The sequence below is a fragment of the Vulpes vulpes genome, chromosome 12 (assembly GCF_048418805.1).
Source record: "Vulpes vulpes isolate BD-2025 chromosome 12, VulVul3, whole genome shotgun sequence".
NCBI classification, from domain to species: Eukaryota; Metazoa; Chordata; class Mammalia; order Carnivora; family Canidae; genus Vulpes; species Vulpes vulpes.
Window position 1 is genome coordinate 134,725,126 of NC_132791.1, and position 14,791 is coordinate 134,739,916.

General features: G+C 45.9%; 1 protein-coding gene across 18 annotated transcripts in view; it reads right to left on the bottom strand.

Annotated features, from left to right (window-relative positions):
* Nucleotides 1-14,791, bottom strand: part of MYH10 (myosin heavy chain 10) — a 123,863-nt gene that overhangs the window by 90,347 nt on the left and 18,725 nt on the right. For all 18 annotated transcript variants that reach the window (XM_026005481.2, XM_026005487.2, XM_026005483.2 and 15 more), the window contains 2 exons: nt 12,129-12,285; nt 5,111-5,138 (listed from right to left, as the gene is read on the bottom strand). In XM_026005481.2, the coding sequence (XP_025861266.1) occupies nt 5,111-5,138; nt 12,129-12,285 (185 nt within the window). The remainder of the gene's footprint in view (nt 1-5,110; nt 5,139-12,128; nt 12,286-14,791) is intronic.

Genomic DNA, 14,791 nt, shown 5'->3' on the forward strand with positions numbered 1-14,791 from the left:
CATCCCAACATTCTGGGAGGGGAGAAGGGCTGGAGATGGAATTCAAATACATGGCCAATGACTCAATCAATCATTCTGCTTCAGGAAACCCCATTAAAAACTCTGGACTCCAAAGCTCGGGTGAGCTTCCTGGTTGGTGATAAACATCGACATGCAGGGAGAGGAAGTATCCAGAGGATATGGAAAGTTTATGTTTGAGACCCTCCCAGACCTCACCCTAGATGTCTCTTCTGGCTGGCTCTGATTTGTCATCCCCATGAACCATCAACCTCCAGGGGGTAGCAACCCCCAAATTTGTAGCCAGCTGGTCAGAGGTACAGGTGGCCTGGGACCGACTTATGTCTGGGGTCCGCAGTCGGGGCACTGTGTGGAGGAGTGAGCTCTGGGTGGTCCATGTCAAAACTGCATTGCCATGGATCATCTTTAAAAGATACTTGCAGATCAGGTTCTAAATAACTGACTTTTTCGAAGAACACAAGCCAATGAAACAAACAAACAACAAAAAAGTGAGACTATTCTAGAATACAGGACTGAAATGAAGAGACTTAATGCAAGAAGTTAACAGGATCGTGGATTTTCAAAGTTATACGAAAATGCGTTGAGAACCACTACAGGAAATTGAATATGGATTCCACATTAGATGTTACAGAACTGATGTTGACCTTCTAAGGGTGATAACAGCCTGTAGTTCTCATCCTTGGGAGACACATGCTGGAGAAGTTCGGGGTGTCAGGAGGTCTGCAGTCAACTTGCAAATGATTAGAAAAAAAAAGGGCTCATGTGCATAGAGAGAAAACTGACAAAGTAAAGGGTATGTAGCATGGACAGTATTGCAATTTTTAAAATAACTTGGGGAAATGCATCAGCAAAAGTTTTAAAAAGGGGAAAATATGAAGATGTGGTAAAAATTTTAAAATCACGGGAGCTGGGTGATGCACGTGGAGGGTGGGGGGGCACGTACCATTCTACTCATGCCTCTTAAGAACAGCAGCAGCAATGTTTTCCCATGAAAACACATAGCCTTGGGGATCCCTGGGTGGCTCAGTGGTTTAACACCTGCCTTTGGCCCAGGGCTCAATCCTGGAGTCCTGGGATCGAGTCCCACGTCAGGCTCCCGGCATGGAGCCTGCTTCTTCCTCCTCCTGTGTCTCTGCCTCTCTCTATGTCTATCATAAATTTAAGAAAAAAAGAAAACACATAGCCTCACCAGTTCCTAAAATTTCTACAGTGTAGTCTATTATCTGGGTTCCTGCTTCATTAGATTTGTTCTTTCGTTTGAAATTTTATCTGTTTCTGAAGCACGTACTATGTTCAGAATAGCGTGCCAGGGTCTCAGGGGTCATGAAGAAGCAATTGAGGAAGTCAGAGTATCCCCCTTATGGCCTAGTTGTGAAACACGACACGGGTGACCCAAAGAAGGGACCAAGAACAGTAGTGAATGTGAAGAAAGGTCCAAGGAGAGAAAACCAATGTGGATTGGAACAGGTCATGTAGGTGTGACTCAATTTGCAGATTTCCTCCCTGGAGGGAAGAAGAAGCTAAAGGGCACAAAGTCTGCTGGGATCCACATAGAATGGGCCAGACATGGGGCACCCAGGTGGCTCAGTGGTTGAGCATCTGCCATGGCTCAGGGCATGATCCCGGGGTCCCAGGATCAAGCCCTGCATCGGGCTCCCTGCATGGAGCCTGCTTCTCCCTCTGCCTGTGTCTCTGCCTCTCTCTCATGAATAAATAGCTTTTAAAAAAATATATTAAAAAAGAATGGGTCAGACGTGAGGTGTGGGGCTAGGACAAGACAGAAAGAACTGTCTGACCATGTGACTAGAAACGAGGGACACCGTGAGATGTGGGGCTTTGAGTCCTAAAACACAGGAGCTGATGAGAAACTGTGTGATTCTTGTACAGGAATGTAGGGTTTTTTTCAGCACTTTGAGTTCAAGCTGGCATTTGTACCCTACTTCACACCATATGCTCCAGTGACACTAAAACCTTGACAACTGCCGGATGCCAATTCTCACCTGCTGTCCTCCCCGCCTGGAGGCTTCAGGGGATCGCCCTCATCCACCTGGCACACTGGTTCTTCAGGAAGCCATCAGGGAGCGTTAGAAGGATCAGGGTCTGGAAACTCACCTGGCTGGGGGCCTCACCTGAGCTAGCAATGCACCAGAGGTACCAGGAGGTACCAGCTGCGGCCACAGCCTCCAGAGGCCCCAGGCCCCCTCCCCCCATGGACTCCTGGGAATCCTTCAGGCTCACAGCCTAGCTGTCCTTGTGCTTGTTCAGTGCCAAAGACATCAGCTCCTCTGGTCACTTTGCATTCTCACAGTCTCTCCCCACACTGCCCTCCCCTGACCCCAAACCCTGCTATAGTCTGACCCCCAGCACCCCACCCCCAGTTTTCTCTGCAGACTCCGGGATCCCCCACTCCAGAGTGAGCAGAGTCACCCACATCCTCTACCTCTTCAGTGAGCATGCCCTAGACTGCCCTCCCAGGTGAGGGCCACCCCTCTCTCTCCTGCCCACCCCTCCCCCCCAACTGGAGTCAGGAGCAAAGTCATCCTGCTCACTTACCCTCATGCCATTTCCAGAGCTTTGCATGGGAAAAAGCCCCTGCCCCTCCCTGCCTCCTCCTCTCACCCAGGAAGATGGTTAAAAACAAAAACCTCTACTCTGGTCTCAAAAAAGAAAGCAGGGATCCCTGGGTGGCACAGTGGTTTGGCGCCTGCCTTTGGCCCAGGGCGCGATCCTGGAGACCCGGGATCGAATCCCACGTCGGGCTCCTGATGCATGGAGCCTGCTTCTCCCTCTGCCTGTGTCTCTGCCTCCCTCTCTCTCTCTCTGTGTGTGACTATCATGGATGGATGAAAATTAAAAAAAAAAAAAAAAAGCAGTTTTTATCCCCCCAAAATGGGAAGGATATTATGTTGGAATAAAGGGCTCTCCTTTAGATGAAATCATTTAGCTTAATGAGGAGCTGGCACTTCAGCGCTGGTGTGTGCGTGTGTACACGCATGCGTGTGGCCAAGACCCTCCTCTCTGCATGTCAAGGACACATCACCCGGACCCCTGACCCTGGGCGCCCTCAATTCCATCAACACCTCCTACCTCTCCAGCCACTCACTCCCATGACCGCACGCCCACCCTTCCTGCACCAACACCGGTGTCCCCAGCATTATCTGCTCTATTCCATGAAGACCCCTGGCACTCTGTCCCGACCCACCTGCTGCCCCCCACCCAATCTGTCCACTCCCCTCTGCCCACATCCCCCTGGGATGACTCTGCTTGCCAAGATTCTCCATTCTCTCCCTCCACCGTCCCCCACTTGCAAAAACGGCAATCACTCCACGTTCTGATGGACTGGATGGAGGACGGTCCACGGCAACGTAGCGTTTCTCACACCGACTCTGGCCTTGGCCATGTGTCTGGCGTGGGAACAGGAATTTGGCAAACGTGACACGAGCAGAGACCTGAACGACGCTTGCATGCTGGAGCTCGCCCTCCCGCTGCTCCTGGAGTCCTGGCACCATGTTGGGTGCCCAGGAGGAGACGTAGGGGCAAGACAAGGCACCTGGCTATCCCCACAGCTGGCTGCCGGTGGGAGAGCCCAGGTGCGAACACTCAGCCCGACCCAGATCCGTGCAACCGCCCAGCTGAGACCAACCCAACTGCTGCTAGAAGTCTTTCCAGGGCAGCCTGGTGCTCAGAGGAGCAGACCTGTAGAACCCAGAGCCCAATGACGCCAGGAGAGAAGGTACACAATAAGCAGACGGGTGCCAGCACTCCCACCTCTCCACATCCCCATCAGATACTGGAGTGGTGACATCATTGAAGACAGAAGCCATTGGATGAGAAGTTTCCAGCCCCCATTTAATCTCTTCCACATGGGCACCCGGGGGGCTCAGTGGTTAGGCGTCTGCCTTCAGCTCAGGTCATGATCGAGTCCTGCATCAGGCTCCCTGCTCAGTGGGGAGTCTGCTTCTCCCTCTGCCTCTCCCTCCCCAACCCCCCCCCCCCCGCCCCAATTGTCCTCTCTGTCAAATAAATGAATAAAATGTTAAAAAAAAATCTCTTCCAGTAAACACTCCACCGTGAACAGCAAGACTCTGTTGTCTCTCACAACCACCCTTCATGCTTCCTGCTATTTGAGAGCAGCAGGCCTATACTCAGTGTTTTGGGTGTTAACTTTATCACTTCCCCATCATGCCTCAAGCATAGTCTGGCCTCTGCCTCCCTCTTAGCCCCCAGGTGCTGGAAGGACACACACAACGCACTGTCTCCATGGGGCTCGCTCTGCCGACACACACCCTCCTGCCTCCTCGGCCCCCCCTGAATGTGTCTTTCCACCCCTGGCCTTCTCTCTCCCTCCTCTTGGAAGGAGCCCCTCTCACAGGCCTGCACCGACAGCTCAGGTCTCAGTGCCTGGGGCAGCCCTCTCCTGAGCTCCACCTCCAGGCAGGCAGCACGGTGGCCGGTGGGCAGAGATGGGAAGATAGGCTGGCAGCATCACAGCCAGTGTCCCCACCCACACCCAGTATCCTAGGGCCAGTGGGGGAAAGACACTCCGACCCCTTCACTAACTCCCCCTGCATACTCGGTGTGTCTCCTCACTCCCTTCCTGGTGCGGTCACAGTGCTGCCTGAAGCCATCAGCCAACCCTTGCCTGCAATGCCCAACAGCCTCCAACCGGTCTTCCAATTCATTTTCCACCCACACCATGGCCAGGCTGGTCTTTCTAAGCCAAACTAATGGTGTCCTGCTGTCAATAAGGCTTCATTCGATCCTGGTGCTCCAGCACTCAGCTCACAAGGACATGACTGCTGGTCACATTTACCAGGTAACATGGACGCATTGCTGGAACATGCAGGAGGCCACAGGTGTACACAGGGACTACACACGCAAGTTTCGCACATAAACACTGCGAAATGTCGGAGAAACCAGGTGTGACAGCCAAACAGTGATTTAAGCAATCTGCATCATCTCAGTCTTAGAATTACTGCAAGCTTTACATCGAATTCTGCTCAACTTTCCCCCCTCTCCCCAAAACAAAAAACACAATTGCTTTTGTTTCCGACAGAATCAAAAACAAGTCTGAACGTTCATATTTACTTACGTGCAAAGAATGGACTGGTCCTCACGATCTATAAAAAACAAACAAAAGAACAAGGTGACCATTTGCCTGGTTTTTCAAATATGCAATATAATAAAGCTGCAATAAAGGCCCTCATCACGTTAGTAACTCTGCTCCCCACCCCCTTATGTAGCCCTAAACCCAGTCTTGCTCGCTCACGATAATGCCAGATTCCTAAGGGTAAATGAGGGCCCTGGCTTCTCTAAGGCTTATTATATGCCTGTCAGCCTTGATGCACAAGCCCTGTAAAGATGCGACCCCCAGAGCTCCTCCCTTACTGAATCATTTTCAAGGGGGCAGGGACCGAAATGCCCTCTGTAAATAGGCTCCCCAGGTGATTCTGATGCAGGGTCAGGTTTGGAAGCCACTGCCTTTCACGGAGGCTTCCAGGACACCCATAACCAGAGAGGAATCATTATTAACTTGATCTTAAAAGAGGAAAAAACAAAAAATCACACTCTGAGCAGAGAAGTGGCAGGTGGACAGACACCAATATAAAGTTTAAACAGTCTCAAGTTCATGCGGTACACATCCCCCAAAATAAAAGACATGTACCAGGAAAAAAAATCGAACATGATTTTAAAGTGATGAATGTTTGAGTCTTCAGCTCGATTTTTTAAATGAAAAGGTGAAGTTCAAACCCATGTCTAGCCCACGGATGAACCTGCAGTGTGGGATGTATGACCTCCAATCACTTGTGAACCCAAATATCTATCTTACAGATGAGAAATGCTCCTGGAGGGGGGTCAGGGGAATCCACCCAGGCTCCACAGCTGCAGAGGGCCGAGGGCCTGTGTGTCTGCCTCTGGCACCTGTGTGGTCTACGCCACTAACCAAGGCTGCCACTGCTTAGAAAGGACCTGTGCTCATGGGGCCGGGCCCAGCTACGTCTTTTGTCACTCCCTCCTGTGCCTGCTGTGCCTCAGGTGGCTGCCACCGGGGACCCAATGGGGGTCTCAGCAGTTTAGGTGTAAAAAGCCTTTATTAGAAATAAAGAGTTTGTGTGCTCTGCCATATTGTTATTAAAATAAACAAACCCATGCATATATTCTGTGTATAAACCGAGTTCTGCAAAGAGCATGTTTAACCGCAGTCCTTCCTCTGGCTGCACAGGTGACATTCCCAGGACCGGGCTGACCACTGCCTCCTTTACTGGGGTTACTGGCTGGCTTTCCCGGGGGCCACGCCAAGCCCTTCCTTCCACCTGCTTCCCCCAGACCCACAGCCACTGTATCTCCCCTGCTACAAGGTGCTGCCTGAGACTGGGCTGTCTTCTTTCCTCACTCCCACACTGGCTACGGTTAGCCTTGTTTGGGGGGCTGAGGGAGAGTTAGTGCGAGGGCCCCCTACCCTGGGTGCTGGCAGGATGGTGGGGACTGAGCTCCTGTGTGCTGGTTCTCTCTCTGCTGCAAACTCACTTCGCGTCTACACATGTAACGCTGCAACCTTGCTGGCGTCAGGTTCTTCTCCTAGGGTGCTAGGATTTTATCAAGTCCTTGCTTATTCATTGTAAATATGAGCCCCCAGGCCCCTAAATTCTCCAGGTCTCAGCAACTTCTATAGAACTTCACTAACTTTTTTATGGCTTTTCCAAACTGGTTCATACATCAAAAGGTGTAAAAATTAACCAAAACTCAATTGCCACCTCATTAGTTCAGAATGGCTTTCTTCCTGCATCTGTATGTACTTATTATCATTGTTTGAAATCACAGACCTACACAACCACCTACCCTTCAATCCTGCTCCATACTTCATTCTCCACGCTTCTCACCCCCAGCCCAACCCAAATCCAAACAACTCCACTAGTCAGACTTATCACCCATCCTCCATGTCTGTCTGTCTGGTCTTGTATGGCTTTGGGTCTCAGCTTCCCTACCCATGCGTAAGGGTTTGGGTTTGACCACCTCCAAGATTCTCTCTGACTGTGACCCCACGACTCCTTTCCTTCACCCTACAAGGGCCGGTGAAAGCATTGTCACCACACACAATGACTCAGCTCAAAAATCCTATAAATGTAACCACAGCCTCATATTGTTATTTAAGGGAGACAATTTCACTTTGAAAAATGCAACTAGCCTTCTGAAGACTACAGACTCTTCTCCTAGCTCAGTGATTTCCAAAGCACCTCCCAGGAATCACAGACGCAGCTCCTTGATAAATCTACACCAAGCTAAATCACATTTCAACAGTGGAAGTGGTTTCCAATCAATGACCTCAGCTCCTACCTTAAAAAAACCACGAAAGAGCATATCGAATTCAAATTAAACAGGCGAGGAGGGATCCCTGGGTGGCGCAGCGGTTTGGCGCCTGCCTTTGGCCCAGGGCGCGATCCTGGAGACCCAGGATCGAATCCCACATCGGGCTCCCGGTGCATGGAGCCTGCTTCTCCCTCTGGCTGTGTCTCTGCCTGTTTCTCTCTCTCTGTATGACTATCATAAATAAATAAAAAAAATTAAAAAAAAAAATAAACAGGCGAGGAAATGAGAAAGCACAGAAATCAATGAAGTGGGGAACAGGAAAAAGAAAAAAGAAATGAAACCGAATCTTGGTTCTTTGAGAAATATCATACAGTTGATAAACCTCTAGCAAACTCATCAGGAAAAAGACACAAATTACCAATATCTGCAAATAACTACCTTGAACCCCACAGGCCCACTCTGACAACTAAGACGAAAGGGACAACTTCTTAAAAAGATGTCAACTGCTAAAGCTCATTCCGAAAGAAATAACCTGATTGGCCCCATGCCTTTTAAAGAAATTGAGTTTGTGGAACTCACACAATGTTATACGTCAATTACACCTGTTAAAAAAATGAATTTATAATTAGAAACCTTCCCACAAAGAAAATATACTCCATCTGTGAATTCTATACACCATTTAAGGGAAAAAACCAAACTTTTCAGAAAATCGAAGAGGAAGGAATATCTTCTGATCCATCTTCAGAGACAAGCCTCACCCTGAGCCTCCAGCTAAAGAGACATCATAATACAAAAAAATGACAAATGTCTGTCATCAGCAAGGGCACAAAAATCCTTAACGTGTTAGCAGATCCAATCCAGCAATACACACGGGGGGAGGGGGGGAGGCAAGGGGAGGGCACCCAATAAGCAGGTGGCATTTATCCCTGCAAGGTTAGCTCAGCGTCTAAAAGCAAACAATCTGACTCCCCGCATTTACAGACTAAAGAACATCCTAGTCATCTGGACAGAAGGAGAAAAAACATTTGATAAAACTCAACATCCACTCAGGATCTAAAAAACCTAAGCAAGCAACAGATAAAGAGAATTTCACACATCCAATAAACAGCATGTACCAAAAAAAGCCCATACAGCGAACACCATCCGTAATGGTGGAAACCTGAAAGCTGTCCCCCTGAGACCAGAATAAGGGGGGGATGTCTGTTGTCACCACAGCTATTCAGTAGTATAAGGCAAGAAAAAAGTCCAAAGCCTAAGATGGGAAGGACATAGCCACCTCTCTAGTTGCAGAGGACATGATGATTCTACACAGAAAATCCCAATATTCTATCAAAAAAACCTTCCAGAATAAGTGAGTTTTGCAAAGTTGTAAAAATATATATATATATATATATATATATATACACACCAATACATATATTTTAAAAACCTTTCTATATATCAACAGTGCAAGATTGGAAATTTTTATATTTAAAGTTTTTTTAATATTTTAAGTAATTTTTAAGTAATTTTTATATTCATTTAACGCTAAAAAACCACAAAACCCTTATTTAGGTGAGGGTATATATTTTATTTAGGTATGAATCTAACAAGAACGGAGTCTGTGATTTTTGCAACCAAGTTTATGTCCAGGAGGTCTCATTCATTCATTCATTCATTCATTCATTCAATGAACATTTCTTGAGCAACTACTATGTGCCAGACACACTCTGCATTTTATTAAAATGGTATCCTCTAGCATCCAAACTTAGGGAAACAAGTTGAAGCTCTCTTCTGGCTTTGTGCATGCAAGACACAAACTGTTCAGTGGGACCCTGTGCTCTGAGTTGTCCCCTGGTCCCTTCTCAGATCCTCTTCACAGGCCCAGTGGCATTTAGTCTAGTGTGAGTCCCAACTCAGCTGTATTGTGTGGTCCATGAGCATGCAGCCCCCCCACCTACAGACTGGAACGCAATGAAATTGTTTACAGTGGGCTTTTCTCGGTTTTCATTTTGTGTCACACTTTTCAACTGTTATGTAATCAAAACTATCAACCAGTTATTTTTATTCTTCATATGGAATTTTATTATTGTGGAAAAGAATGTGTCACAGTGCCCTGGTTTTAAGTCCTAGTTCATAACCTCTAACTCTCTATACTTTCGGGGGTCAAGTTTTTAACTTTTTGTGCCTCCGTAAAAGCAGGACAGTGATTCTTTTTACTTTATAAGACTGTTGTAGATTTTATCACACACACAGAACACCTAGCCCAGCGCCTGGCACACAATAATATTCAATATATATCATTCTAGCATTAATGATGGTATCAGTGAGAAAACAATAGGTTGGTAAGCCACATCTTCCCCACTCCGTATGCATAAAGCTGGTCTGGCAACATTAATGGCACATTAACATTTAATCCCTGTTAACTGTTTTGTTAGATTCGATTTTTCCATTCAACCTGTCAAGATAATTTTTAAGATTGTTTCTTTTCCTCAAATGTATCTATGGCATGGAAGTTTCAAGTCATCTATACGTTGCATGGGCATGCATGCATCCCTTATCTTGAAGTATCCTGAGACTTCAACGGGATACCCCTTTGTGGACATCCTGACAAAGCTGGACAACCTCCATCACCAACCAGCACCTCACGTGCACCTTTCCCACCAACAGCCATGAGGACATCACAGGAGACTGTGGGAGGCTACGTGGAAGTCCTGATTCTCAGCAAACACTTTCCACTATAATTTCCCTGCCCACTAAGCTAAAGGAATGTGGGGCATATTTTCGTGTTGTTCTTTGACTTTTAACAATAGATTCTAGAATCCTTCCTGGCAGGTATGTAAAGCTCAGTGGCCTGAAGCTTCTTCCCCTTTTGAAAAGTTAGGGTTGTATATGGGACTCTGCCCCCACTTTCTGGAAACTCCCCTCCTAGATATCACAGTTCAGGGACCCATCTCAACTGTGAGAACGTGCTTGTTTCAATGAGGAAATATGGATTTAATTAGAGAAGGAGTATGCTTTCTCCAATTTCTTCTCCCATATAAGGCAAAGTTTGTTCATTCACACAAATTGCTTTTCTGCATATATAAAGATTCTTCTTCACAGAGACACAGAACCGAAAGCAAGAAAGCTGACCATCCTTTCTCCACCATCAGCAATTCACCAGAGCTGTAGGCATTTCTTAGGATTCTCTGGCTCTGGGAATCAGAAAGAGTATTAAATGTCATCTTAGCCTGAGCTGACTGTGGATATTCACCTGTCCTTACCAATCGATGACAGTCTTCTAGGTGGGAAGGACCTCCTATTTGCCAAGGGACCTGGTATAAGAAGCGTCTAAGTAAAACATGAAATAAGGGATTGAGACCTGCTCTTGATTAATGGCTTCATGCTACCCTTAGATTCAGACCCAGCCTCCGTGAACCGCAAGTCAGCGACAGCAGGAGGCAGCCTATTCTGTTCCCCAAAGATCACCGAACTATCTCATAAGAACCAATAGGTCTTAGGGCACTTTAAAAGTTTCTTTTTTAGGGGATTCCTGGGTGGCTAGCAGTTTAGCGTCTGCCTTTGGCCCACGGCGTGGTCCTGGGGTCCTGAGATCGAGTCCCACATCGGGCTCCCTGCAGGGGGCCTGCTTCTCCCTTTGCCTGTGTCTTTGCCTCTCTCTCTCTCTGTGTGTGTCTCTCGTGGATAAATAAATGAAATCTTAAAAAAAAAAAAGTTTACTTATTTTTTATTTTATTTTTTTTAAAGTTTCTTTTTTATTTTTATTTTTTTTTATTTTTATTTATTTATGATAGTCACAGAGAGAGAGAGAGAGGCAGAGACATAGACAGAGGGAGAAGCAGGCTCCATGCACCGGGAGCCTGACGTGGGATTCGATCCCGGGTCTCCAGGATCGCGCCCTGGGCCAAAGGCAGGCGCCAAACTACTGCGCCACCCAGGGATCCCTAAAGTTTCTTTTTTAAAAGACAAGAGGAGACGCAGCGTCATTACAGGGGATCTCACACAGCACTAGGAAGGCCTATGTTCAATGCAGTCTTTTTGAGCAATAATATGCAATGTGTTCAAAACTGTTCTGATTTTCAGGAAAATGCCATGTCTAAATGCACCATCATGCAAGTGAATGACTCCAGATTTATAATTCATCCCAAATCCAAAGGGAATCGGTTGACATCAACCAACTTGCCCTGTGCTTTCTAACTTCTGTTGCTCCCTTTACATGTATTTAAGACAGAAATATCTTATGACCTTTCTTTTCCCAACGAAGCCTCTACCCTTTCTATCATTCCTCCTGTGGCTCCTTCTGTGGGTTCTGAAACATACTGTGAGAGAGCTGTGACCATACCGGCATGTAGTGAAGAGCAAATTTATGTAAAAACTAGATGCTTTTCACTCCTAACTCGGGGAAACGAACTAGGGGTGGTGGAAGGGGAGGAGGGCGGGTGTTGGAGGGGAATGGGTGACGGGCACTGAGGCGGACACTTGACGGGATGAGCACTGGGTGTTTTTCTGTATGTTGGTAAATTGAACACCAATAAAAATTAATTAAAAAAAAAAACTAGATGCTTTTCAATGAAAAAATTAATGTGATGTAGCTATGAAGCCACAATCATCCTTACCTGCTTCCCCCAGAAAATGACCACACTGCCCATTATAATCTGAAGAATTCAATATTCTTCCGCAATAAACATTTACCTCTTTTCTTTTTAATCTTTTTTTTTTTTTAAGCGTAAAGCCCTTTGGAGAACAGATCAAGGTACACACAAAAATACTAAATCACATTTAAGAAACTGAGTACTGAGGACTCTATCACTTCCAGTTACCTTGAAGCATGCATCTGTAAGCAGATTCAGATATAGCATAGATGTGTGGAGGCATCTCGTGGCGTTTCTTCCCTCTGTACATTTCAATAATATTCTCAGAGTAAATTGGAAGATTCTTGTAAGGATTTATGACTACACAGAAGAGTCCAGAGTAAGTCTAGAAGAAAAATAAAATACAGTGGTTAAAAATAAAAAACCCTAAACATATCAGCCAGTCAGAAACTATACAGTGACTGGAATAGAGGCCTTCATCTCTGAAGTAACTTGTCTATTCCCCAATTAAATCTAGCCAAGGATGGGCAACTCTAAGCCACAGGAAGGTCTCCCACAGATGCTTTACTAAGTGGCACTCTCCTGGATAAAATGGTCATAATCACATATGCTTCCTGACCTCCTAGGGCTATTACTAGAAGGTTGAAAAGATAAGGTTATTCACTTTTCATGGTCACTCTTTCCTGAGCATAGAAGGTATGAAAGGTCAGTAATATAGTTCCAGATTCCACATTGCAACTAATCTTTAAGAAAATACCATTTGTTAAGTTTGGGTATAGTATCAAAGAAGAATGATCTGAAAAGGTGGCTGTTAAAGAGATTTGCAAAAGTGTAAAAACTTCTCTGAATTTTTTTGCTCTGTAAAGTATAGGTTAAAAAAAGAAAAAAAGGAAAGAAAATAGCTTTTTTCATGAAAGATACTTATGTTAACTTGCTACACAGTTATTTTATGAATTTATTTAAATAAATAAATGCTTTATTATTGTCAACCAAACTGAGAAATATTTTTTAAATTTGCTGTAATTTCAAGTACAGTAAACACTGATAAATATAAACCACACAAAAGAGTTGTGTGCTCCACCCGTTCACCCAGTCAGGTGCTTGATAATTTTTAAGGACCATTCATTTAAGTTACAAACCTTTCCTGATCAGGAAAATAACCCTGATTCAGAATTGACAGTAAGAGCATTTTGATATGGGGGAGTTTTCTCAATTCACTAAGAATGATTTCTAAGAAGAAGGTGCCGAACTGCCCCTGGGGTGGTGGAAGAACCAGAGGACTCCAGCCTACTGAGGGACCAAGGCATCTGGAAAGGGCAGTCTGTCACACTGGATGGATGCAGGCCTTTAATTTAAGGTGATGTGGGTGATCTGGGCGATCTACGTATCTGGGCAATCTGCTTATCTGGGCGACTTGGGTGATCTGGTGATCTGAGTGCCCAAGTCTACAGGCAAGAGGACATGAAAAAGACTGAGGACTGATGGTGTTCATGCCACAACCCGCTTCCCCAGAGACCCCAGGTGCTTCTCAGCAACAGCTGTGTTCATAAAGGCTGAACCCCTTGGCAGCTGCCACCAGAAGGCACTCAAGAGACTGCTCTCCTGTGAACCCTGCAGTTAGGTTACTAACTAACACTCCAACTAGGGAATGCAGGCCTGCCAGGAGAAGTTAAGTGATCAGAAGCATGTCTAGAGCTGTTCTCCCTGCAGCTTCCCTATGTAACAACCAGAGGCTCGGATGTGGATCACACCTGCCACCTGGGTTAGGGGTAGAGAGAGGACAAAAGGCCAAAGGCTCTGCCTCAAGTTCACCAACAGGGGCTGTGTGCCTTCCTTCTGAGCTGATCCTGGGCCTGAGGCCAAGAGTAAGTGCTTGCCCATCCCCAGCTGACCACTCGGGTCTTCAGGCTGTGGCTCTCCTGTCCGGGGAGCTCCTGGAGAGGCCTGGGCAGCTCAGCTCCCCACTGTGGACAAGCCCCTTGTCTTACTCACCCAGTCCAGCCTCTCTCTGCCACCACATGACCAAAAGGCAACAGGAGGCAAGAAAAACAGGGGTTTTATTAAGGGTGAGAAAGCTAAGGCCAGGCAATCTTGGTTTCATAGTTTATTGAGCTTAATTTGTACAGGGTCAAGTTAACAAGACATTAACTACACCTCAATGAATCTTCATATATTCCTCGCTTTTCCATTGGAAAATTAGATCACAGTCTGTCATGAAGTTACAGATTCTACACTTCACTTTTATAAGAGGTAAATTACCAATCGGCCAAAAAGAAAAAATCAGAAACCAAACCAAAACCAAAACCAACCAATTAACAAAAAACCCCAAGAAAATCAGAATATGGAAGTTCCATTTGACATCCCACGGCATGTATGGCATGGTTAGCAGAGCATAACAATGACATTTAAATCAGAAATAATTCAACATATGTGTCTCCCACGTGGTGGGTACTTTTCTGAGGTCTAGGGTTACAAAGATGACTCAGTCTCACAAATATGAGTACGTCATCTAAAAACAAGGTTAAATAATCATCAGAAGCCTGTGCCTGCCAAAGAGGGGGAGTAAAAAATGTTTATGTGGAAATATTATTCAATTTCAGTGCTTAAAGAGCTCACTTCAAACTATCTGGAAACTGGCTCCGATACCAGGCTCCTCTAGAACTGATAAAGGAGGCGACACTGTGTCATCTTTATCTTCCCCAAGGCACATGGCAGGAGGGTGATATGTTATTAAAATAATGTCTCTGAGAGCCTGACATTCCAATTAGACTTCATTCACTGTCTGAATACACAAACAGGACATTATGTACCTTTCAGAAATACCACACTCTGGGTATGAAAACAATATATATGCACTAAACAAACAAAACACAAAATTAGGCACTAAAAAA